We start from the raw sequence: 23,349 nt of genomic DNA, 5'->3' as shown, positions 1-23,349 counted from the left end.
CCCTCTAAAAATCGCATTGCGACGCGTGCGACAGCACCGATTTTCGTCGTTGCAGTCGCAGCATGTGAAACAGCCTTCAGGCACGTGAAGAGTTTATCAGACCCTGATAGTGCTATCAAGTTTTGTAGGGCAAAGGAAGAACTGCAAGTAATTACGAAATTGGCAAAAGATCGTTTTTTTCAATATCCAGTTAGGAAATCTTCTAAAAACTAATCCTCGCAAATTTTGGCGCTCTGTCTTGCCAACAGAGTCTACATCGGCATCTATAATCATCAATGATGAAACAACTAATGACCCGTTAATAATAGCCGATGCTTTTAATGTCTACTTTAAATCTGTGTTTTCATCAGATAACCACGAAGTTCCATCCTTTGACTCTCCTAAAGCGACAACTCCGATTACTGATATCATGATTAATGAGCATGGTGTACTGAACCTAATACTACAGTTAGACACGAAAAAATCAACCGGTCCTGATGGTATACCCGAGTCTTTTCTCGTTCATTATTCATTGTGGTCTGCTCGGTACCTAACCATCATCTTTCAAAAATCCCTCAATACCGGCATTGTTCCATCCTCATGGAAGCTGGCCAAAATACATTCATTATTCAAATCTGGTAATAAGCAGCTCTTATCTAATTATAGACCTATTTCATTAACATCATATTCATGTAAGATGCTGGAGCACATCATTCACACACATATAGTGGAATTTCTGGAATCTAATAACATGCTTTCTAACTTTCAGCATGGTTCTAGGAAAGGTTTCAGCACCTTAACACAACTAGTTGAATTGTCACATGACATCCTCTGCGCCCTTAATATCAGCACCCAGGTCGACACTATATTTATAGATTTTTCCAAGGCTTTCGATACTGTACTGCATTCTAATCTACTAATAAAGCTTAACATGATCTTGAAAAATTCTCACTTGGTTAGTTGGATTGCCAGTTTCCTTTCTCATCGGTCACAATTCGTATGTTATAATTCAACTAATTCTTCTTCTGTTGACGTGTCATCTGGTGTACCCCAAGGGTCGGTTCTTGGTCCTTTACTATTTCTACTATACATTAATGACTTCCCTCGAAACGTCACTTCACATATACGCCTTTATGCGGACGACTTTGTTTTGTATCGCATATTTAACACACCAGAAGATCATCTTGAACTAAATTCCTCATTTGTCAGCTTCTGTACCTGGTGCAACACTTGGCAAATGAAAATAAATTTTACTAAAAGTGTGATAATGTCATCTTCTAATAGTGCCTCTCCTTCATTGACCAATTACACCTTCAACGACTTATGCTTGCACAGGGTCTCAGAATACAAAGCGATCAAAGCAGAAAGCTGGGCTAGTTGGTGTGTCATGATTATTCAAAAGAATAGCGCAAAGTAGCAGGGACAACGACAGAGAATACGACAGGACGAGCGCTAAACATCAACTGGTTTTTTACTGCGAACAAAGGTACATATATACATTTCGTTGGTGCATGCGCACACAGTGTTAAAACAGTACAATCTAATACAGGGGAGGCACAAGGTGGGGGCGCGAGATTTCTGAGGCATATCACATTGACAGGGAAGGTGATAACTGTGTCAGCACGGCTTCACTTGCCTTGTCCAAAAAAGAAAAAATGTACTTACAGAACAGTCTGCCACATTTTGATTAGAATGAGATTGTACTGTTTTAACACTGTGTGCTCATGCACCAACGAAATGTATATATGTACCTTCATTCGCAGTAAAAAACCAGTTGATGTTTAGCGCTCGTCCTGTCGTATTCTCTGTCGTTGTCCCTGCTACTTTGCGCTATTCTTTTGAATAATCTCAGAATACAAGTATCTTGGCATCATATTTACCACTAACATGCCCTGGTCAAAACACATTAATTTCATTGGCACTAAAGCACTCCGGAAGCTCGGGCATTTGAGGCGCAATTTCAACAATTCTCCAAAGGAAACTAAGTTACTAATGTATAAAACTTTAATTCGCCCAATCCTAGATTATGCTTCTCCTGTCTGGAACCCTCATAAGCAGTGCGACATTAACTCCATTGAGAGCATACAACGAAAATCTATTGGGTTAATATATCATCGCTATGATCCCTATTTTTCACCCTCTCGTGCCTTATCTTCATTGAACCTAACCCCTATATGTGTCCACACGCCGTCACATTGAGTCATTGAAGTCAATTTTTCTTATTGTGTCTCACATCCCATATACATTCCTTCAGACATTCCTCGGTCAAGTAGGAGTCACCATAGCCTTAATATTAAGCCTTACTTTGCTCAATCTAATAAATTTAAATACAGCTTTTTCCCACGTACTATTGAATTCTGGAACTTCATTCCCGGAACAATTAGGTCACTGCCATTAAACGATTTCCTGTTAAAAGTTAACCACACCTGATTTTATGTATTTTCTTGTTGTTACAGTGTATTGACTCATTCTCGTTTTTGTACTGACTATCAGTGTTGCTGTTATATTGTGTTTCTTTTGTGTCATCTGCCTTATTTCTTGTGAATTTTTAATGTGTTATTGTTTACTTGTTTTTTTTTTTTTTTTTTGTATGGCTTCTTTTTGTCTAACCAACTCCTGCAATAGCCCCATAAAGGGGCTGCAGTATGTATAAATAAATAAATAAATTGTTTTTACGGAGACTAGGCTGATGATTACCGATGATACACCCGTCATTAACAATTACACCTGCATACGCTTGGACCGCGTAGGGAAAAGAGGAGGGGGGGGTGGCGGTATATATCAGTCATAGCTATGCTTACACCATCATCGAGGAGTACACAATTACAAATATAAATGTTGAATGCTTAGTTATAAAAACATCTCACTTTCAGCTTGCTGCCATATATAGGCAACCAGCTGGTTCTAAACGCGACTTCTTAGAATTTCTTGAGCAACTGACGCAGGTTTTTCAGACAGACAAGTTACCTTTTTTGTTGTTGGTGATATAAATATAAATACAGTTAGTAATGACCAGTACGCGATGAATTACAAGAGCCTGATTATGTCATACGAATGTGAAAATTTGGTTTCAGTTCCCACACGCACTGGTCCTAAAACTGCTACAACTATAGACATCTGTGTTACGAATATCAGCGTATCAGAACTAATAGGTGGTGTGATAGTTAGCGACATAAGTGATCATCTACCCGTGTTTTGTGTTACTGATCACTTCACACGCAGACATATTGAAGTAAACAAATATCAAGTGATAAATGACAAATCGCTTGAAAAATTTTTTTCGTTAGTGGAGGCAATAAATTGGACTAGTGTGTATGACTGCAGTGATCCTAATGATGCTTACGAGGAATTCTACAAGAAGTTAAAAGTAAGTTACGATGATGCGTTACCTTTACAATGTGGACGAAAGAATAAGAAAGCAATAAAAAAACCTTGGATTAACCCTGCACTATACAGAAGAATAAGAGAAAAAAACAAGATGTATCACACTTTTATTAGTATGCGCGATATAAACCAACTTAAGAGTTCAAGAAGCTTCGAAATAAACTAACTTCAGATCTAAAGAAAGCAAAAGAAAATTATTATGAAAGTTTGTTTCTTCGTCATCGAACTAATGTAAAAAAGATATGGCAAACAGTAAACAGATTGACAAGCAGAAACAATGCAATAACCAGCGTACAAGAGATTGAGATAAATGGAAATGCGATAGCAGGGCAGTGTTTGGCTAACACCTTCAATGAGTACTTTATACAATCGGGGAAGTCAGATAGCGCAATTATAGGCAGCCAACAACCAACAAGGCACATCAGTTCTTTACCAAATTCATTCGTTTTGTATCATGTCTCCCCGCAAGAGACTGAAGAGTTACTCAACAGAATAAAAAATGACGCCGCTGGTTATGACGAATTTAGGGCTGAGCCAGTAAAGTATGTTTCCAAGTAACTAAAAAACGTTCTCGCCTATACTATTAACTTTGTTTGATACTGGTATCTTCCCTGACCAACTGAAAATAGCAAGGGTTGTTCCGATACACAAATCCGGAGACAAAAACGCCCTTACAAATTATCGGCCAATATCAGTATTACCTGTTTTATCAAAGGTCTTTGAGTGGGCAATTAATAATCGCATAACAAAGTTCTTAGAGAAATATAATATCTAGTTTGCAATTTGGATTTCAAAAACACAAGTCAACTGAACAAGCACTACTTCGTGCAAAGGAGAAAATTATTCAAGGTATTGAAAATAAGGATTTCACTTTAGGGCTCTTTCTACATTTGCGGAAAGCATTTGATTCGGTGAATCATGATATTCTACTTCTAAAACTGCAATGTTATAGAATACGTGCCATGTCATTGAAATTAACCAGCTATGTTGAGAAATGCTTCCAATTTACAGATGTTAATAATTATTCCTCGACATCGTTAAATGTAACAAATGGAGTACCCCATTTAGGTCCTACTCTGTTTTTGTTATACATTAATGACAACTCAGATTGACAACACCCTTCATATAGTAATGTTTGCGGATGATACTAACGTATTTTTTACTTCATGGACGAAACGTGAACTTCAAGAAAAGACTAATTATCTACAAAACCTATCCAAATGGCTAAATGATAATTGTCTACAATTAAATGCCTCTAAAACTAAATACATCATTTTTTTCTCCTCCAAATAAACGCGACCAACATGACATGGATATTATGTATGGAACCGAGATTATTCAGCAAACACCTGAGCGAAAATTCCTAGGCGTTTGGTTCCAAGAGTCTTTGGTATGGTCATGTCACGTCGACCATTTGGTAGTTGATATAGCTCGATCAATAGGATTTATTACAAAGATTTCTACATTAATACCTCTTCGGCTAAAAAAACTCTTTATTACACTCTAGTATATTCTAAGATTGCTTACTGTTCGCTAGTATGGAGTACCACCACTCAGCGCAACTATAATAGATTAACGGTACTACAAAAGCGCATGCAACATATTTTTGAAAATTATGCAGGAGATATCCGTGATTTACTTACCAGGGAGTTATTTCTGAAACACAACATGCTTATGGCCAATCAAGTTTATCTCTATAAATTAGTGCCACATATACACACCACAAACATATACAAAGACAGTGATATGGTAGTTGAACATAAGTACGGGTTTAGGCAGCATAGGAGGAGGCTTCCGAAGATTAGGACAAATTACGGGAAACAATCGGTAACATATCAAGCTATAGATTCTAAATAAACAGAAAGACATAATAAATTGGACAGACAGCTGTGGTAAACTTAAAAGAATGTACAAAACGTTCCTTGTCAGAACAGCATGTGTATTGTAGACTGTTTTACATTACTTTCTACTATATCCATAACGTTTCTGATTTTCTTTTTTTTCTGTTTTGTAAGCACAATGTACTGGTACATAATCGTTCTCTACATATCTGTAACATGATAAAAGGTCTACTAGCTATCTAACACATGAATCCTGTGTGACCTTTTCTATATGTATATCTGCGTGACCTGTGTGCACATGTATGCATCTCATACTTCTTATCTGATGTACTAGAAGTCACTTTTCTTCCTTCATCAGCTGTACATTGAGTGCAACTGTAATTTTAATATTATGTACACCTTATTGTATATGTTATTGTACCCTTAAATGCTGTATGAACTTAACGGGGACAGGGGCCAGGTCAGGCTATTTCAGCCTTAGGCTCTGTCTCCACAGGAAATGCCCTGAAATAAAGTGATTTTTTTTTGTTTCAATAGAGGCTTATAACATTAGAAAGGAAGGAGATAGATGTGTAAGCGCTCCCTCTCTTGCCTTGTCGGGAGAAAAAATAACATTTTTGGATGAAAGATTATGATGTTGCTGATTTGCAGATGTTTTTACAACTGGTGTACAGATGCCTATGCTGAAAAAGGTATAAATGGCTGGAGAATTTCCAGCCACAGGGCATGCGTTTTTCTCATGCTACCCCGACCACCGTGCGAGGCATTTAAAAAAGTTAAATTATGGGATTTCACGTGCCAAAACCACTTTCTGACTGAGGCAGGCCGTAGTGGAGGACTCCTGAAATTTCCACCACCTGGGGTTCTTTAAGGTGCACCTAAATCTAAGTACATGGGTGTTTTCACATTTCGCCCCCATCGAAATGCGGCCGCCGTGGCTGGGATTCGATCCCGCGACCTCGTGCTCAGCAGCCCAACACCATAGCCACTGAGCAGCCACAGCGAGTGCGAGGCATTTTAGTGCGCGTTCGCTTTTCTCTGGCCAAGTGGATTTTCGCCTGGGAGAGTTTTGGATGCTTTCTGGCTAGCTGACAAAAAAAAGAAACAATGGTTGCTTGCCGCCATCCCTAAGGGATCTCGACGGGTTGCCACGTGTGCGCTTGAACACAACCTCTCCGGAAAGTCTTGTCTCACCGGTGTAGGATACCGAGCAGTAGGCGAACGGTTACCTCCAGATCAAGCTTCTCACGTTTTATTCAATATTCATTCGGTAGCCACAGTTGGTGCCCAAAGCATGGCATTTGATTGTGGCCAACATGCTTTCTTTTGCGCCGTATTATTATTTTTATTTTTTTTCATTTTGATGCCCCAGCCCCAAAAAATAAATAAAGACATTGTTGTGGCACAGAGAAATGTCGCATGGTGGAAGTTTGATACAGCCGAACGACTGTATGTCACCGGATTGACACCGGTTCTCACTCACCGCTATGGCAGCGACCATACCGCGTATCATCGACAGAATGACGTGTCACTGATGAGCAAGTAGGAGACATGCTAAAGCGTGGTGTCATTCAACAGTCCGACAACCCATGGGCATCGCCAGTTGTTTTAGATAAAAAGAACAATGGCTCGATCCACTTTTGCGTGGATTACCGTCGCCTAAACAAAATAACCCGAAGGAATGTTTATTCATTGCCGCGGATCGACGATGACCTAGACTGCTTACAAGGTGCAGAGTTCTTTTCCTTCCTCAATTTACGCTTTGGTTATTGGCAGGTGCCTATGGCTGCAGACGATAAGCCTAGAACTGATTTCATCACACCAGATGGTTTATACGAATTTCGTGTGATGCCATTCAGACTTTGCAACGCGCCCGCGACTTTTGAGCGGATGATGGACACTATTCTTCGAAGCCTCAAATGAAACATGTGCTTGTGTTATTTGGATGATGTAGTAATGTTTGCACCAGATTTTCCTACTCACCTTCATCGCTTGGAGCAGGTTTTACAGTGCTCAGTGATGCTCAGTGACGCTGGCCTCACACTAAACCTGAAAAAATGTCCCTTTGGGGCACGCAAGCTGACAATTCTCAGACATATCGTGTCGAAGGACAGCGTTCTCTCTGATGCCAGTAAGCTTCGTGCTGTTAAAGAATTCCCGAGGCCAACGTCACTAAAAGACTTGCGTAGTTTCATTGGCCTCTGCTCGTACTTCCGCCGCTTTATTTGAAATTTCGCTTCGAATATAGCACCACTGACAGCGCTTCTTCGGGGAGACCCCAATCTTTCCACATGGTCCCCGGCTTGCAATAATGCCTTCTCGACACTACGTCGCCTGCTCACAACACCACCGATACTGTGTCATTTCGATCCAACTGCTCCCATGGAAACCCATACGGATGCTAGCGGTGTTGGTCTTGGCGCTGTGCTCGCCCAGCAAAAGTGCGGCGGCCAAGAATATGTTGTTGCTTATGCGAGCCGCACTCTCACGAAAGCTGAAGCGAACTATTCAGTCATGGAAAAAGAAAGTCTAGCAATCATCAGGGCCATCACAAAATTTCGTCCATACCTGTACGGCCAGTCTTTCGATGCCGTTACAGATCATCGCGCACTTTGCTGGTTGTCGTCTCTCAAGGATCCCTGCAGCCGCCTAGCCCGGTGGGCACTGAAGCTCCAAGAGTACGATATCCGGGTTGTCTACCGCTCAGGCAAGAAGCACGCCGATGCCGGTGCTCTTTCGCGCTCGCCTGTCCCCGCCGACATTTTCAGTGTCTCCGTCCTAGACGACTCACTTCTCCCATTCGCTTCTGCCGACACGGCTGTGGACAACACGAAGGACGCCGACAGGAAGACGCAACAGCGTAGGCTTAGTCAGTTACACAGGAACAGTGTCTAGCCCGAGCCCCACTTCAGTAGCGCTGGCGATCTGGCTGCGGAGCTCTGCACGGCGCACTTCTTCCTTACACTACTTCTTTTGCGAAAAGTAATGGGCCATGGGATGCTTCAATTGCCGGATACTCGGCGTACAATAGATTTATGGAAATATTTAGCTCCTTGTATAACAAACGTTTTCCTTATAAAAATATTGCGAAACTAAGACGTGCATGTAAACCGTGGATGACGCCACACTTGTTGAAAATGATCAACAAAAAGAAAAATCAAAATCTGGATGCATTACAGGTGTGAAAAAAATACAGAAATCTAAACAAGACACTTCGAAATGCTGAACGTGACTGCTTATGTAATATGTTTGATGGCATCAAGGACAGTAACAATTTATGGCAGCAGCTTGTTATCTTTTCTTGGAATTCAACTACCGAATCGAAAAAGTTAACTATAGATAACAAAATTTTAAATGGACAAATGTTAGCAAAAATTTTTAGCAAGTACTTCACATCTCTTCCTCAGAGTTCCCACAATCCTGTTATACACGACTATTTGAAGCCTCCATCCAAGTCATCAATTTTTTTAGCTCCAACAGAAAGTGTTTAACACTTTTACGGCACTTAAAAAAAAACAGCGGTGAAGACACTGATGGTATAAAAATGAAACCAGTAATGTTCATCCTTGACATTATCACTCCGTGTATAACCCATGTTTATAATCTTGTTTTAAGTAGCGGTATATTTCCTAACAAAATGAAGACAGGCAAAGTAAAGGTCTTGTTTAAAAGTGCGGACAGAAATAATCTAGGTAATTATAGACCAATATCTATTTTGCCGCTGTTTTCTAAGCCAATAGAAAAGTGCCGCATGCCGCATGTGTGAGTGAAAGCGTGGGGGGAGGGGGATGCGTGGCATGGGTGAGCCGACGATGGTGGCTCAGTCTTGTATGTGCAAGGGAAAAATGTGGGGAAGAAGCGCACCGTCTTCCATCACGCGCAATATGGTGGGAGTGGAGGAAGGGGGAAGGGCTTAGGATTCTGCAATCTATGAATCTGTAACTGCACAACATGTTTATTTGCCTTGTTTGATGCAATATATAAGTGACATTTTCTTAGATATGTAGATTTATTGGAGGCTCATAAATATATTTAAATACCTTGTTGCAAAGTTTTGTATATACCTGCAGTGAACTCTGTTTCCAGTTACACTTATTTTGCCTTTTATCAAGCTGCATCTTCGCATTTAGATATTCCATTATATCTTCGCATCTCTAAGTACGAGGGTGAGTCAAATGAAAATGAGCCAACCCACACCATGGAATAATGGTTCGTTTCATTAGCTGCGAGGCATGCACATGGCACACAAGCATCTCTCATTTACAAAAGTGACGAGTAGGTGTGAGGATAACGGCTCTTCAATGCTCTCATACCCTGGGTTGAACATTGTTGTGTGACATAATGGATGCTCCAAAAAATTGAACCACGTGGCGTCATGACGTTTTTGACAGGTGAAGGTGTTTCCCAAAAGGAAATTAGGCGCCGTATGGCTGCTGTGTACGTTGAACATTGCATTTCATTGGCCACTGTGAGGCGTTGGAGCAAACGGCTCAAAGAAGGACACAAAAGTTGCAGACGATCCAAGACAGGGCAAAAGCCACCGTGCAATCACCCCCAACGCACTTGCAAAGGTTCATGAGCTGATTAGACAAGAACGGAGGATAAGAATCGATGAGCTGGTAGAGCATGCGAACATCAGCCACACTTCTGTTCACGCCATAATTCATGAACATCTCGGTTATCGGCTCTTGTGTGCGCAATAGCTGCCCAAGATTTTGAACCACCGCCAGAAGACGGAGAATTTTGGCACTGCCTTGACTCATCTGATCCGGTATGACAATGAGGGTGACCACTTCTTGTCTGCAATTTTGATCGGGGACGAACCATGGTGCCACTACTACGAGCCTGAAACACGACGGCAAAGCTTACAGTGAAAACATTCAAATTCACCACCCCCAAGAAAGCAAAGGCTGTTGTTTCCACCGGGAAGATGTTAGACTTTCTTTTTTTTTTTTTTCGATCATCAGGGGCCATTACGGATAGAATTTGCTAAATCTAAAGAGATTATCAATTGTTTCCGATATTGTGAAACGCCGGATCGGCTGCATTTCGCAATCAAGATCAAACAACATGGAAAATTGACAAATGGGGTCATCTTGCTCCATGACAATGCCCATCGCCACATCGCTGATGTGGTTAATAGAAAACAGGCAAAATTTAATTGGGAAACGCTGCAGCATCCGCCACACAGCCCAGACCTATCGCCTCGCAACTTCCACATTTTTGAGCAACTGAAAAAGCAGCTCAAGGAAACCCAGATTCGTGTCGGACAATGACGTGAAAGAGTCAGAGACTTTTTGAAGCAGCAACCCAAGGAGTTTTACGAGACTAGAATCACGTGACTTAGTTAGTCAACGGGACAAATTTCTAAATGCTCATGGAGACTGCTTTTAAAAAAAGTACCCCGTTTGTCATACATTCACATTGGCTCACTTTCATTTGACTCGCCCTGCAATATTTTGCAGAACTCCTGCTATTTATACATGTTCTCTGTTGCGACTATAATTTCGATGCGTATCACCCTCAAACCAATGGATTAACGGAACGTCTGAACAGAACACTGGCTGATATGCTCTCCATGTATATCGATATAGAGCACAAGACGTGGGACCGTCGCGTATAACACTGCTGTACAGGAGACAAAGCAGTTTACGCCATTCGAATTTGTATATGAGTGCCACGTCATGTGAACACTTGACGCCATGCTACCTCTGGCTGATAATAGTGCAACCAGCGAACATGTGGGAGAGTTCGTACAAAGAGCCGAAGAAGCATGCTAGCTTGCTCGGCATCGTATCCGGAGCCAACAGCATACCAACACCCTTCAATACAACCAGGGTCGACGCGACATCCATTACAATACCGGCGCCTTCGTGTGGGTCTAGACACCCATTCGTCGCCGAGAACTCTCTGAAAAGTTGCTCCGCCGGTATTTTGGTCCCTACAAGGTTACACGCCGCCTCAGTGACGTGACCTACAAAGTCGTCCCCTGCAGTTCTGACCCCGGTTCACTCTGTCATCGTCCTCGCGCTGAAGTTGTTCATGTAATGCACATGAAACCATACTATGCACATACGTGAACGCCTAGATGCACCTGAGGAGCTCCATTTCTTGTCGTCGCTTAAAGAAATTTTTGGCAAGACCGAGACGGTCACTTTTCAGATGGGGGGCAATTGACACAATAATGTGGGGCTCCCACACCGCGAGACGGCACGCGCACAGGTCGGCGCCATTGAAGACGATGAAATGCGTAAGCTGTACGTTCTTTTTCTGGCCCGCCTTAAAAGAGAAGCATCTATTTTACAAGACTCCGCCTTCAATCTACGTTACATTACACAAAGCTAACACCAAAGGGCTTTTACTACACCGCTCTAAAGACGCAGCTGTTGTGGATGCATCTGTGATGGAGCGTCGTTTAGACGCAGGTGGCCATTAAACCAAACCTCGACGTGAGCAATGATGTGTGTTGCCCGGAGCACAGCCCTAAGCATGCATGAAGAACACGTTTAACTTGTGATTGAGAATACTTCCTAGTTATTTAGCTGAATGAAACTTGGAAGGAATAGGGTTTTATTCTAGTGGACAAACATGGGGCTGTCCGTCTGCCTCTCGCAGAAGCCGATGTATTGACAGCCAGACGGGAATTCCACAATACTTACAACTTCACTCTGAACTACGTAATTAAGAAAAGTAAATTTAACTCGGCGTCATGTTAGAGTTGTCTTAGCGACTAATTACAACATAATTTGTTGCAGGATAGTTTCATTGAAACAAGAGTTACAGCCATTTTCTGCAACCATAGTAGATGCCCATGTATTGACAGCAGATGGGAATTCTGCAACGTTTGCAACTTCACTGTGAACTAATGACAAGTAAATGAAACTCGGCGTAAGGATAGAGTCGTCTTAGCGGCCAATTTCAGTATGATTTTTTCCAAGATACCTACATTAGATTGATAGCTACAGAGCATTTACGAGAAAGTTGGCCTTGCCACAAGGTGTCTTCTGTTTGCCGCCACGATTTTTCCAAAAGGTAGCCATAGACAGCTTCGCGGTAAAAAATAAAGAGGAATTTGAGCCGGTGCATGCAGCCACGCACTGTTTTCCAGCCTTCTCCCCAACGCCAGTCTCGCAAGCCTCTCTCCTGTCGCCCTTCCACCACTTCGAACATCAAGCTCTACGCCATGCCACCTTCCAAAACACGAATGGACCGCACCAACTGCACCGACAGTGCTGCTCCCAGATTGCTCGCTGGCCCCTCATTCTGCGCAGTTCTGCTAACAGATTAAGCTACTCATACCCATCTTTGTTGGTCGGGTTGAAGTCATTCCTGGTCACGCAGTTTCTCAGCCTCGTTTGACTCACCACCAAAACGGAAGATGGCTGATCCACCCACTGATCATTGGCAATGCACGACGTTGCCAGTGAAAAGAAAGCGCACTGCTATAGATTTGGAAACGAAATGCTTCTAACTGATGAGGTGATTGTCGCAAACATGCTTACAGCGGATAGCGACAGCGACAGTGATGGTGATGACAGCAGCAATGACACGATAGGGCAGGGTACCTCAACATTGTCCTTGCAGAAGGCCCTGCAGATGATTCAGTCCTGGGTTCACTTCCCCCGGAGCCTTCCACTACGCTACATGGAGCACCTGGACGCCTTCGAGAAGGATGTCAGCAAGCTTCCCATATTGCAAGCAAAGCTGAGAGACATGGGTTTTTCTTGTGCAAGCCAGCGAGAAGTACGTGGTGAGATGCTTGTGCTGATCTCGCCCCAGCGTTTCTTCCAGATTTCTGAACCTGAGAGGCTGCCACGGCAACCTTCTCGCATTTTCTAAGGGCCCTTTTGAGGCCACCAAAGCGATGCCTCCGCAGAGCTCGCATATCGCTTACCGCCTGTGACCCCTATTTCAAGTTGTTATAGCAGTGCCATTCCTGAATGCCGACAGCCATGGCTTGTTACACACTATCCCAATGCGCAAGAAGCAGATTTAAACAATTTAACAAGGCAACACAGCAAGCACCTGGATGGAGAAAGGTGGTGGGGAAGGAAACTGGCCTCCCCGCCATTACAGTTTTCTCAAAACAGTTCTGGCATCCCAAATTCAGATTTTTTTCATGCAACCCAGTTATTATAACAATTATCGGTTATAACAATGGAATTTTTGTGGCACTGAATATTGTTAAAGTGGGTTCGATTGTATTTATTATTTTGTTTCAGAGTTAAACCGAAATATTTTTATTGGTTCTCAGTTCAAGGGGAAAATCCGACATCCGAAACAACCGACGCCTGGCAACATCAGAAATAGCATGCATCTCAGGCAGGGATAGTGCGAGCGATAGCCGGTCGAGCGCTCCACTAATCTAAGCCTGCCACTCGGTGCACTGGCAATCGGCATCATAGAAAAGCCCATGGCTTACACACTGAAGAGCTTATTGTTTCATTTTCTGCAGGTACAACGCTTTGGTACTGAAGTTTTATCATTCATTTAAGTTTGTCTTATAGGAACCGCGGTCTTGCATTTCAGTAAGTACACTCGATGACACTACTAAGATGATATAATACTTTGTGCCGTGCTCAAGGCACTAAGCATAAGCTCACAATTCATAATTCACTTATTGAGAAAAATACAATGTTTCTATCATAACTTTGCTTTAAAAATTTTTGCATGCAAGCCAAAACCATTATAAACTGTTATGGGTCCTAATTTCTTTTCTTTTTTTTTCCATTCTGCAGCAGAATGGGAATGGAACTTTTTCAGTGGAACAAAACTAAAACCAGAACAAAAAAACTATTTGTTCCGACACCCTGGTTGTATTTGAGAAACTCTGCCTAAACCCATGTTTCATTGGTGAGAAAGTGGAATGGATATCAAACAAAAGGGTTATGTGTGTTAAGAATGTGCTCTAATAATTTGGAACATGTACTAGTTAAAACTATCAGCCTATAATTAGTAGTCAACTGTTTATTACCTTATTTGAACAAAGGCTTTTATTTTTTGCTTTTTCCAATCTTTTGGTAGTACACCAGAAGAAAGCAACAAATGAAAGATAACCACAAGAAATTTGACCATCCACTCTCCATAAGCATAAGTCTTTAAAATGTGTTAAGCCTGCCATCTGGACCTGGGGATTTTCGTACATTCAAATTCAGCAGTAGGTTAAGTATGCTGGGTTCTGAGATTTCTAGACCATCAATAGGAGATAGTGCTTCATACTTATAGAGCACATGAGTAACTCCCATTATCAGGAGAGAATACTGACTTCAAAAACTTGTTGAATGCATTAGAAGTAACATTACGATCAGAAGTGTAAATGCTGTCTATAAGAAAGGCATCAGTATATGAAGTTCTGGGTGACCGACTGCCAAACTGTGGGCCCGTTGTGCCAGGGATGAATTAGTTGCATAAGCTCTCCTCAGTTTGAGCACTGACACTGCAACAATCTGTTAGTTTGTGAAGCGGAACGGTGAAATCAACAAAGGACTAGCCATGTAGCTGGCAGCGTTTGCAAAATTGGTGCCGTCCCAGTCGGACATTACCTGTGACGCCGAAGTGCCATGCAAGCATCTCGATGGCCAAAGTGTACTGGACCGAGACCACTAGGCGTCGTATTGACTTGAAGCTTAATGGACTTGCCTGTGTCTGTGACCTTAACGCAGCTGGTGGTGGCGACAGGTTCAATGGCTCCAGCATAGTCAGAGATGAAAATGCATCGAAAATGCAGTGCCTTTCCAAAATGAGGCCATACAGCAGAAAGGCACGACTGCAGTCTGCGGGCAAGTTAGCAACTCCGGACGCAAGCAGGACATTTTACCGAGGTGTTGCCAGCCAGTATAGCTAAAGTGTCAGGGGTGGTGAGAACCGGTGATCACAGTGGCGTAAGTCTGGCAGAAAACACCTTCATTTGTGGTGTTGCCATGGGCAGACAGAGACACAGAATGAACTCGACCCATGCCACGCACGAACTCCCATGCATCACATGCATATACCGTATTTACTCGCATAATGATCGCGCTAGCGTAATGATCTCCCCCCTGAATTTTGTCATTAAAATTTGATTTTTTTTCTTTCCCGTGTAATGATCACACCCTAAACTTGTCACAGCGATATGTTGTGTGCCAAATCTAGCTAATGATGATCGCGCTTACCATATGTCGAATGCTACGCGTACGACTCTTGAAGACATACCAAGCGGTCTGCACACACCCAACATTCTTAAGCAGATGCCCATTTCATTCCTTTCATCAGTTTCCGCACTTCCATGAAAAAAATAAGCTACAACCAAACTTGCCTCAGCTTTATTATTTGTAGGCTTCATAATGATTTTGGTCAACAACAACAACATAAAGGGTGCCTTTTGATTCTTGTCTGCACTCGTGGGCACGCAACAAATCGCGAGCGGCAACGATAGTGGCCACGTTTACACTGATACGTTAGAAGTGTACCCTATTCGTATGCCGACGCTTGCAATGCAGCTAAAATATTCGCCCACCCTTAGCGGAAACGTACCGTATTAGGATAGCAGTGAAGACAAATGCCACAGTTTCCGCAGCACGCCCGCCATGTGTTTCTATGTCACTGGCAGCTAAGCGCATCTATCTCTGTTTCTGTGCTCTCCAAGTAGACATGGCTACGTTATTGTCGCAAACTTGCCAATATTAACGATATTATTCATTACTGATAAGGAAGAAACTGTTTCAATAGGCATAATGTACTCACAAGAAGAAAAATCGCATTCGGGGCGTTCAGCTTGCTCCGCTGGCCGCCGTTTTTGTTATGGTGTCCCGCACTGACAGCGGCAGCCACCTGCTTGTTGACCCGTTGCCATCCCGCAGCAAATGCGGGATGAAAAAAAAAATGTTTCTTTTCGTGGGAAATTTCACCACATAATGATCGCACCCCTGAATTTGCTTCAATTTTTTTTACAGAGAAGTGCGATCATTATGCAAGTAAATTATCAAGTGCGATCATTATGCAAAGCGGTGCCATCTCTTGGAAGGCTGTATAAGTTAGGTTGTACTGGGAGCATCTAGCATCAGACTCGGACACTACAGCTACACTCTAGTGCTAGTCAAAATAAGATTTCCTTAAAAAGCACTCACCGTGGTAGACGGACGGCGGCAGTGTGGCCTGCCACCCACCGAGCAGCAGCAGCAGCCGGAGGAGGCGAGCATACTGCACCTGCAGCTGCTGCTGCTGACATTCAGCCAGGACCCGCTGGACATGCTCCAATATCTTCCGTGGGCTCAGCAGCGACTGTCCTGCACAGAGTCATGACACTTATTTCAGCCTCTGTTGAATACGCTACCAGCTGTCTTGGAAAACAACATCCTACAGAATTAGAAACCCACATACTTGCTCGCCCAGAGAATAGATGAGAAATTTTTTAATATGCACAACATCAAAATAACTTTTCCTAAACAAATTATTTCTGTAAAAGATGGAAGAAAAGCCCCCTCAATGTCTCAAATAACCGGTGCAGCTTTTTTCTTTCTTCTAGGGGGGGGGGGGGGGGGGGGGCATTAGCAGACCCTGTGCCCACAAAAAACTCCACTTGCTTCATCACATCATTCTTAGGGCCCAGCATGTCAATCAATACATACCTGCAAACTCTCCCAAATTTGTTGTAAACTTGGGCTCAGTCAATAATTTTACACATGTTCTGTCAAGTTTTATAAAAACATAATCTGTTCGCGAAAATGTTTAAAGAATGAAACGAGTCAGATTGAAAAAAGGAGTGTATACAGAAAACCCCTGGCGATGGTACCTGCACCACCGTGTTGTAGCACGTAAAGCGCTAAACAGAAAATTCGAAGCAAAATTTGACCTGAAGCAGATTAAACTGGCAAAAAGTTGCTGAAATGTCACTGATCTAAAAGCACTGTATTACTTCTATAAGTCTGCTGTTCCTAGCTTGATGCTCCTTATCTATACATAAATTATAATAAACATATCTATCCTACAAAAGGTAGGAACGTAGGAAAGGTAGTCAATGCATGCCGCTGCCTTCCTAGTCGAGTGTTCGACGAAAACTCATCAGGCGGGGAAACATATTGGTGCCAAAAAACGTGCACTTTTGGCACCAGCTTCCTTCCTGCTCTTCCTCTATCATGTCTGCATCTTATTGTATGCCTAACCATCAAAACTGTTCCGGAGCGCAATTATCAACAGGTGGCCGCCACCCACACATAACACATACACACAACCAGTAGTAACTTGCAAGTGAACAACGCTAGAAGAAAGGCAGGCTGCCCATCACCACTGAGCCCTGCCCCATGGCAACAGAAAAAAGAAAAAGACCAACACAATAAGAATTTCAGCTGCTTAATTTGGTCTTTTTTAAAGACAGCACATTGTCCAAACAGTGGCTGGCAACTGGAAACGGGACGATGAATGCGGAATGTTGATAGTATCATGCTCTCTTAAAGCTGCTGTTCAAGCCAGCTAGTCCAACGGCTGCGTGAGAGTGGTACTGAGCACACTGGACCCTCTCTTTCTTCTGTGCTATTTACCCCAACTAATATTTTCGATGGCTGTTTGCACATAGAAATGTTTTTGTACTTTCTTCAGCCTGAGCTCAATTGTGTGCATATAAGGCATCATAGCGCACACCTATTTGGGCTGCAGGGCTCCTGCCCAGGCCACAATGGTGGGCTGGTCCAAATTTCCTTGAGAAAAGACTGCTCAATCTACTGCATCTTATTACATCTGCATGCTGGTTCAGATTCACCAAATAGCAAGCAGAACTGGCGATAGTCCGGGAATTGCGTGGATGCAAGAGTACAGTTCCACTTAGGATATAAGGGTCTCCCCACACCTAAGGCGAGGAATCACTTCAAAAACTCATTCAGGATGCTCTCTAGAGGCCTGTCACAACCCTAGAAATCTGGTGGTGACTGGACTGAACTTTATGCTGTGCTCGCAGCTGGCACCTGGAATTCATCGTCAAAAGGTCTAGGTGTTACGCAAACTGTCTACAAGCTTTGTTCCCACCAGAAAAGTGGCATCCTTCTTGAAAGAATATTCACTAGCATTACTCCCTGCAGATAAGGAGGGCCTAATAAGTTGCCAAAAGAAAAAGAAGCCATCTTTGGAGTATCACACATGCTTGCCTTGAAAAATGAGGCAAAGAAGCTGTCCAAGTGATAACTACAGAGCCTCACCATGTCACTGCAGAAAAAAAGCAAATAAGGTTGTAGGAGTGCTTTCTGTTACACTACTTCATGATGCATAACCATTAGAAGATAGTTAAACCAGCTTTATTGGTGCAAAAGCGACTTAGGATATGCTGTGCCAGCCACAAAGTGTTAGAAAATAAAATGTAAAAGCAGCAAAAGCTGCTTTGCTCTACAGTTTAGGTAAAAAGCCTGTTTCATCTAAAAAGCTAAGCAAGTCAGTCAGTGGCACCAGTGAATCCTCTCCTAAAATTAAAAGGGGTGTGAAGCTATGGGCGGTTGGTATAATTTGTGCAAAAGTTGTCTCTGCCTTTCAATCTGTGTGGTTTAAAAAATAAAAATTAAAGTATGGGGTTTTAGCTGCCAAAACCACAATCTGATTATGAGGGTTGCAATGTGGGCTTGTTGGTAATGCATCTTGAAGGGGTTTACGGTAGCACGATTAAAATACTGGACAAAGGAGTGATGTGTGTGTCCCTGTGTGTCTTCTTTTGTCCAGTCCTTTAATTGCACTACCATACACCCCTGATTATGAGGCCCGCCATAGTCGGGGACTCCGGAATAATTTGGACCACCTGGGGTTCTTTAATGTGCACCTAAATCTAAGTACACGGGCGTTGTCACATTTCGACAATCTGTGTGGTTTAGAAGAGCAGCGAGTTGGGCAAACTGCTTGTGCATCACTGTTTCATAGCACTTCTTGCACGCAAGGAGGTGTTGTGGCCCCAATTACAAGTCATGGAGAGCGCACACGCGCGCATTTCCTTCCGCGTTGTCCCGTCTGCACGTTACGGACGCATCGAGAGCCGGCATAGACACGAGAAACTACACGCCCTCCTCTTCTCCTTCGCTCTCATGACGCATATAGCCTTTGCCCCTTCAGAGTAATGCGAGAGTAATGTCATCCTTGCCAGCAGGCAAGGATGACATTACTCTCGCAAAAGGTGAAAAGGTATAAAAGCGTGCCACCATGGGAGACCCTCACTCTCAGGCACCCAACCTCTAATCTGCCAGATTTATATACCTGCTGCAACCCGTGAGTGACCTCGCTTGTCTGACTATCCCAGGCAAGGAGGCAAGCCTATTTATTACTTATTACAGAGTGGACTTCCCTCTGCCAGTGTTCCTTATTGCTAGTAACAATAATCTTTATTAGAGTTGACACCGCTAGTTGCCTTATTCGTTCGAATACGACGTAGTTGCGATTACACACACTATGGTTTGGGGGTACCACAAGACTGTGTGGCTAGATCCGGAGCTCGTTTTCAGCCTTATCTGCTATCTGCACGCAGAGCGTACCCCCCCATAGTCAGCATGAGATTACTTCAATTACTTCAAATACTGCCAAGCATGGGTTTAGTTAGACGTAGCTTGTTCCCATTCGTGTTGCCATTCTCAAGTCTTACATATCGCTTGGATCCTATCTTTAAATGGTATAGTTATATTTGTTACGTCTCTGTCTGCTGCCATGGGTGCACATTCATCTCTTCCTTCCCTGGTACCCTACAGGGCTAGAGACTCTGCAGAAGCAAATGGATTGCCCGTGTTTGTTAGAAGCCAACATGTTTAATATATCACACTTTAATTTAGATTTAGAGCTACCACTGCATATGACATAACTGCAGTGGTGTGTTTATTGGCAATAACTTTTTTCACTGCCATCCATGTGGCATAAACTTCAGCAGTGAATATAGAAGCGAAATGAAGTACCGTATTTCATTTCATTTATTCATTCATTTATTACAACCCTCAGGGCCAAGGGCATTACAGAGGGGGAGTGGTAAATACAAAAAAATGAAGACATGAAATGAAATGGAGTTGGTTACATGAGTAGAAGGATCGACATTTGGGCGAGCTGGTACTGGTAGAACATCTTGAAGGGGCAGCGCAATATGACGAAGACAGAAGGCAGGAACAGACAGGATAGCAGTGAACTCGCAACTAACTTTATTCAAAGGCACACACACACTTATGAACACAACCCATAGCCATGTGCTCTCCCATCGATGGCGTCATTATCAGTGCGCAGGCAATCCCCTCTCTCAGACTAAGAAGGAGATTATTGATGCCTCCTACACCAGGAAAAAAATGGGTCACGTTGTGTAAGCATGCCATCGTTAAATTTGTATGACAGTGAATTTGAATTTTTAAGCTGCCTCATAGTGCAGCATTAGATTACAGTATTTTGCTTTTTTGCCTGCACACTGATAATGATGCCATCGATGGGAGAGCATGCGGCTACAGGTTGTATACATAAGTTTGTGTATGCCTTTGAATAAAGTTAGTTGTGAGTTCAGCGCTGTCCTGTGTGTTCCTGCCTTGTCGTCATATTCCGCTGCCCCTTCAAGATGGTTACATGAGTGTTTATATGGCACCTGTATATAAAATATTAGCTAAGGCTTCACGGAACTTCATAATTAGTAAGGCCTACAACTTCTGTGGGAAGATGATTCCAGTCATGTGAGGTACACCACCCAGCGGCGAATTTTCTTCACGGCCACACTGCCTAGGCAATTGGGCCTAATCAGCATAGTTCATCGGGCATCAGCAACTGAAGTAACGGTTTGGTGCTGAATCGACACAGATCTATTTGCAGCACCTGCGTTACATTCGGAAAGCCGACAAAGTGCCTCGCAAATGAAAGTGCACAGGATGGCAACAAATTTGTGCACCACCGGCATCTTTGCGACAGATTGTACGGCAGCCTGTCGTTCCAGACATCATTCATAGACGCACATCAGTCTCTTCGCGTAGCTTCGAGCAACCCTTCATAGCTTCGTATTTACACAGGGGGCGCGACAGTATGTGTCATGACCAGGTTGTATGCATCTGCGCATGCGGCAAATCAATGCAAGAAGGGCGGGGGGCACAACAGTGACGCGCAACCTTGCCATGGCCCTCCAGATTTCAGAATATTTGACAGGTGGCAAATCAGGCCGAACCTGACAATGGAACAGGGCAGACAGTGCCTGCTGTTTACTGTCACCGCCGGCTATGCGCGAAGAGGTGATTGAGTCATGTCATGTGCACTCCTTTCATCTGCCACGCAGATTGCCCTTACGATATTCCAGCTGTCGTTAAGTTGGGATACAGTAGCCCTTCTGTATTCTGGAGAAAAATTCAAAAGCAACACTTTCTACATAATAAATAAAACGTTGCTGCAAAAGACAGGTCCACTATTAAACTGAGAATCTCATGGTATTCAGTACAACATAACGTCCCTAATTCTTTAGTTTCAGATGAAAGCAAGCACCTGATTCTATTCAGCAGAAATGTGATTGAAAAAATATATTTTCTGGACCTTCATATACAAAAACTGAGCTTAAGCAGTGCTACATACGAATTTTGTCTTCCATTTAATAAGAGTAGACGGTACTGTATATCTTGAATTCTATGTTCCTAAGTTAGTGATAGGTTCTTAATTGTCACGCATTCTTGTTATGTAATGCTAGGAGACTCGAGCATATGCAGCACCATATTATGTTGCCCAACATATGTAAGCATTGAATTTTGCAAAAATCTTTATAATATTCAATTCAATATATTCATTTCTTTTCTTGATTTGATTTGTTATTCTATTCGTAATCTCCAGTTGGGTATTTGCACATTCCTAGTAAATACGAGCATGTTCGGTCAGACCCAGTGCTTGTGCGATAACACTTTCAGAATGTTTAGTGCTTAGGTTGCCTTAATTTTTACTGTATTTATGTGGGCCCAGAAATTTAGTATTTTATCAAAAATTACTCCAAGGAATCTACATTCCTGCTTTACGGACAGTGTCAATTCATTCAATTTCAGGACTGGGTCCAAGAGTAGTCCTTGTTCTGGCGAAAATAGCATTGTAACAGTTTTCTGTGTGAAGAAGCGGAAGTCATTTTCATCCGCGCACTGTGTTAGTTTATTCAAAGTAATCTGCAGGTGCCTTTTACCGTTCGTAAATTTGAGGTAGAGCACGCTATTTGCAGATCTTCAACATATATGGAGTGCAGAACAGAGGAGGGAATGACTTTATTAACGGAGTTCATTTTTTACCGCAAAAAGTGTGCCAAGTATGGAACCTTGTGGCATGCCGCTTTCCTGGACGATGTGTGTGAGCACAGTGCCGACCTTATTTCGAAGGGTCTCATCATCATCATCAGCAGCAGCAGCAGCAGCAGCAGCAGCAGCCACTAATTTTATGTCCACAGCAGTACAAAGGCCTCTTCCCTGCAATCTCCAATTACTCCTGTCCTGCGCCAACCGATTCCAACTAGCGCCCACGAATTTTCCAATTTCATCGCTCCACCTAGCCTTCAACCATCATCGATTGCATTTCCCTTCTCTTGGTACCCATTGTGTAACCCTAATGGTCCAACGGTTATCTAACCTGCGCATTACATGACCTGCCCAGCTCCATTTTTTTTCTCATAATGTCATTTAGAATATCAGCTACACCAGTTTGCTCTCTGATCTAAACCACTCTCTTTCTCTCTTAACGTTATGCCTAGCATTCTTCGTTCTATCGCTCTTTGCCGGTCCTTAACTTGGTCTCACGCTTCTTTGTCAATCTCCAAGTCTCTGCCCCATATGTCAGCACCGGTAAAATGCACTGATTGTACACCTTCCTTTTCAATGATAATGGTAAGCTTCCAGTCAGGAGCTGACAATGCCTTCCATATGCGATCCAAGCCATCTTTATTCTTCTATGAATTTCCTTCTCATGACCAGGGTTCCCTGTGATTATTTGACCTAGATAAACACACTCCTTCACACTTTAGAGGCTGACTGGCAATTCTGAACTCTCGTTCCCTTGCCAATCTATTCATCATTATCTTTGTCTTCCGCATATTGACACAAGATGATTTCAAATTACGCGCCAGCCGCTTCCTGCGTCCGTCCAGCTGTTCACTGCTACCTGCGAAAGATAGCGGCAGTGAAGCGAGCAACACGGGCTCACAAGGCACGCGCAATCGGAGCAACGTGCTATC

At 43.0% G+C, this 23,349-nt stretch overlaps 1 protein-coding gene across 1 annotated transcript in view; it reads right to left on the bottom strand.

The window, feature by feature from the left end:
* LOC126523919 (uncharacterized) overlaps positions 1 to 23,349 on the bottom strand; it is a 359,924-nt gene that overhangs the window by 264,132 nt on the left and 72,443 nt on the right. The window contains exon 4 of the mRNA XM_050172335.2: positions 16,310 to 16,468. Within this exon, the coding sequence (XP_050028292.2) occupies positions 16,310 to 16,468 (159 nt within the window). The remainder of the gene's footprint in view (positions 1 to 16,309; positions 16,469 to 23,349) is intronic.

Source organism: Dermacentor andersoni, chromosome 6, assembly GCF_023375885.2.
Source record: "Dermacentor andersoni chromosome 6, qqDerAnde1_hic_scaffold, whole genome shotgun sequence".
NCBI classification, from domain to species: Eukaryota; Metazoa; Arthropoda; class Arachnida; order Ixodida; family Ixodidae; genus Dermacentor; species Dermacentor andersoni.
Note: the sequence above shows the minus strand (reverse complement) of the source record. Positions and strands in the feature narration are given on the sequence as shown.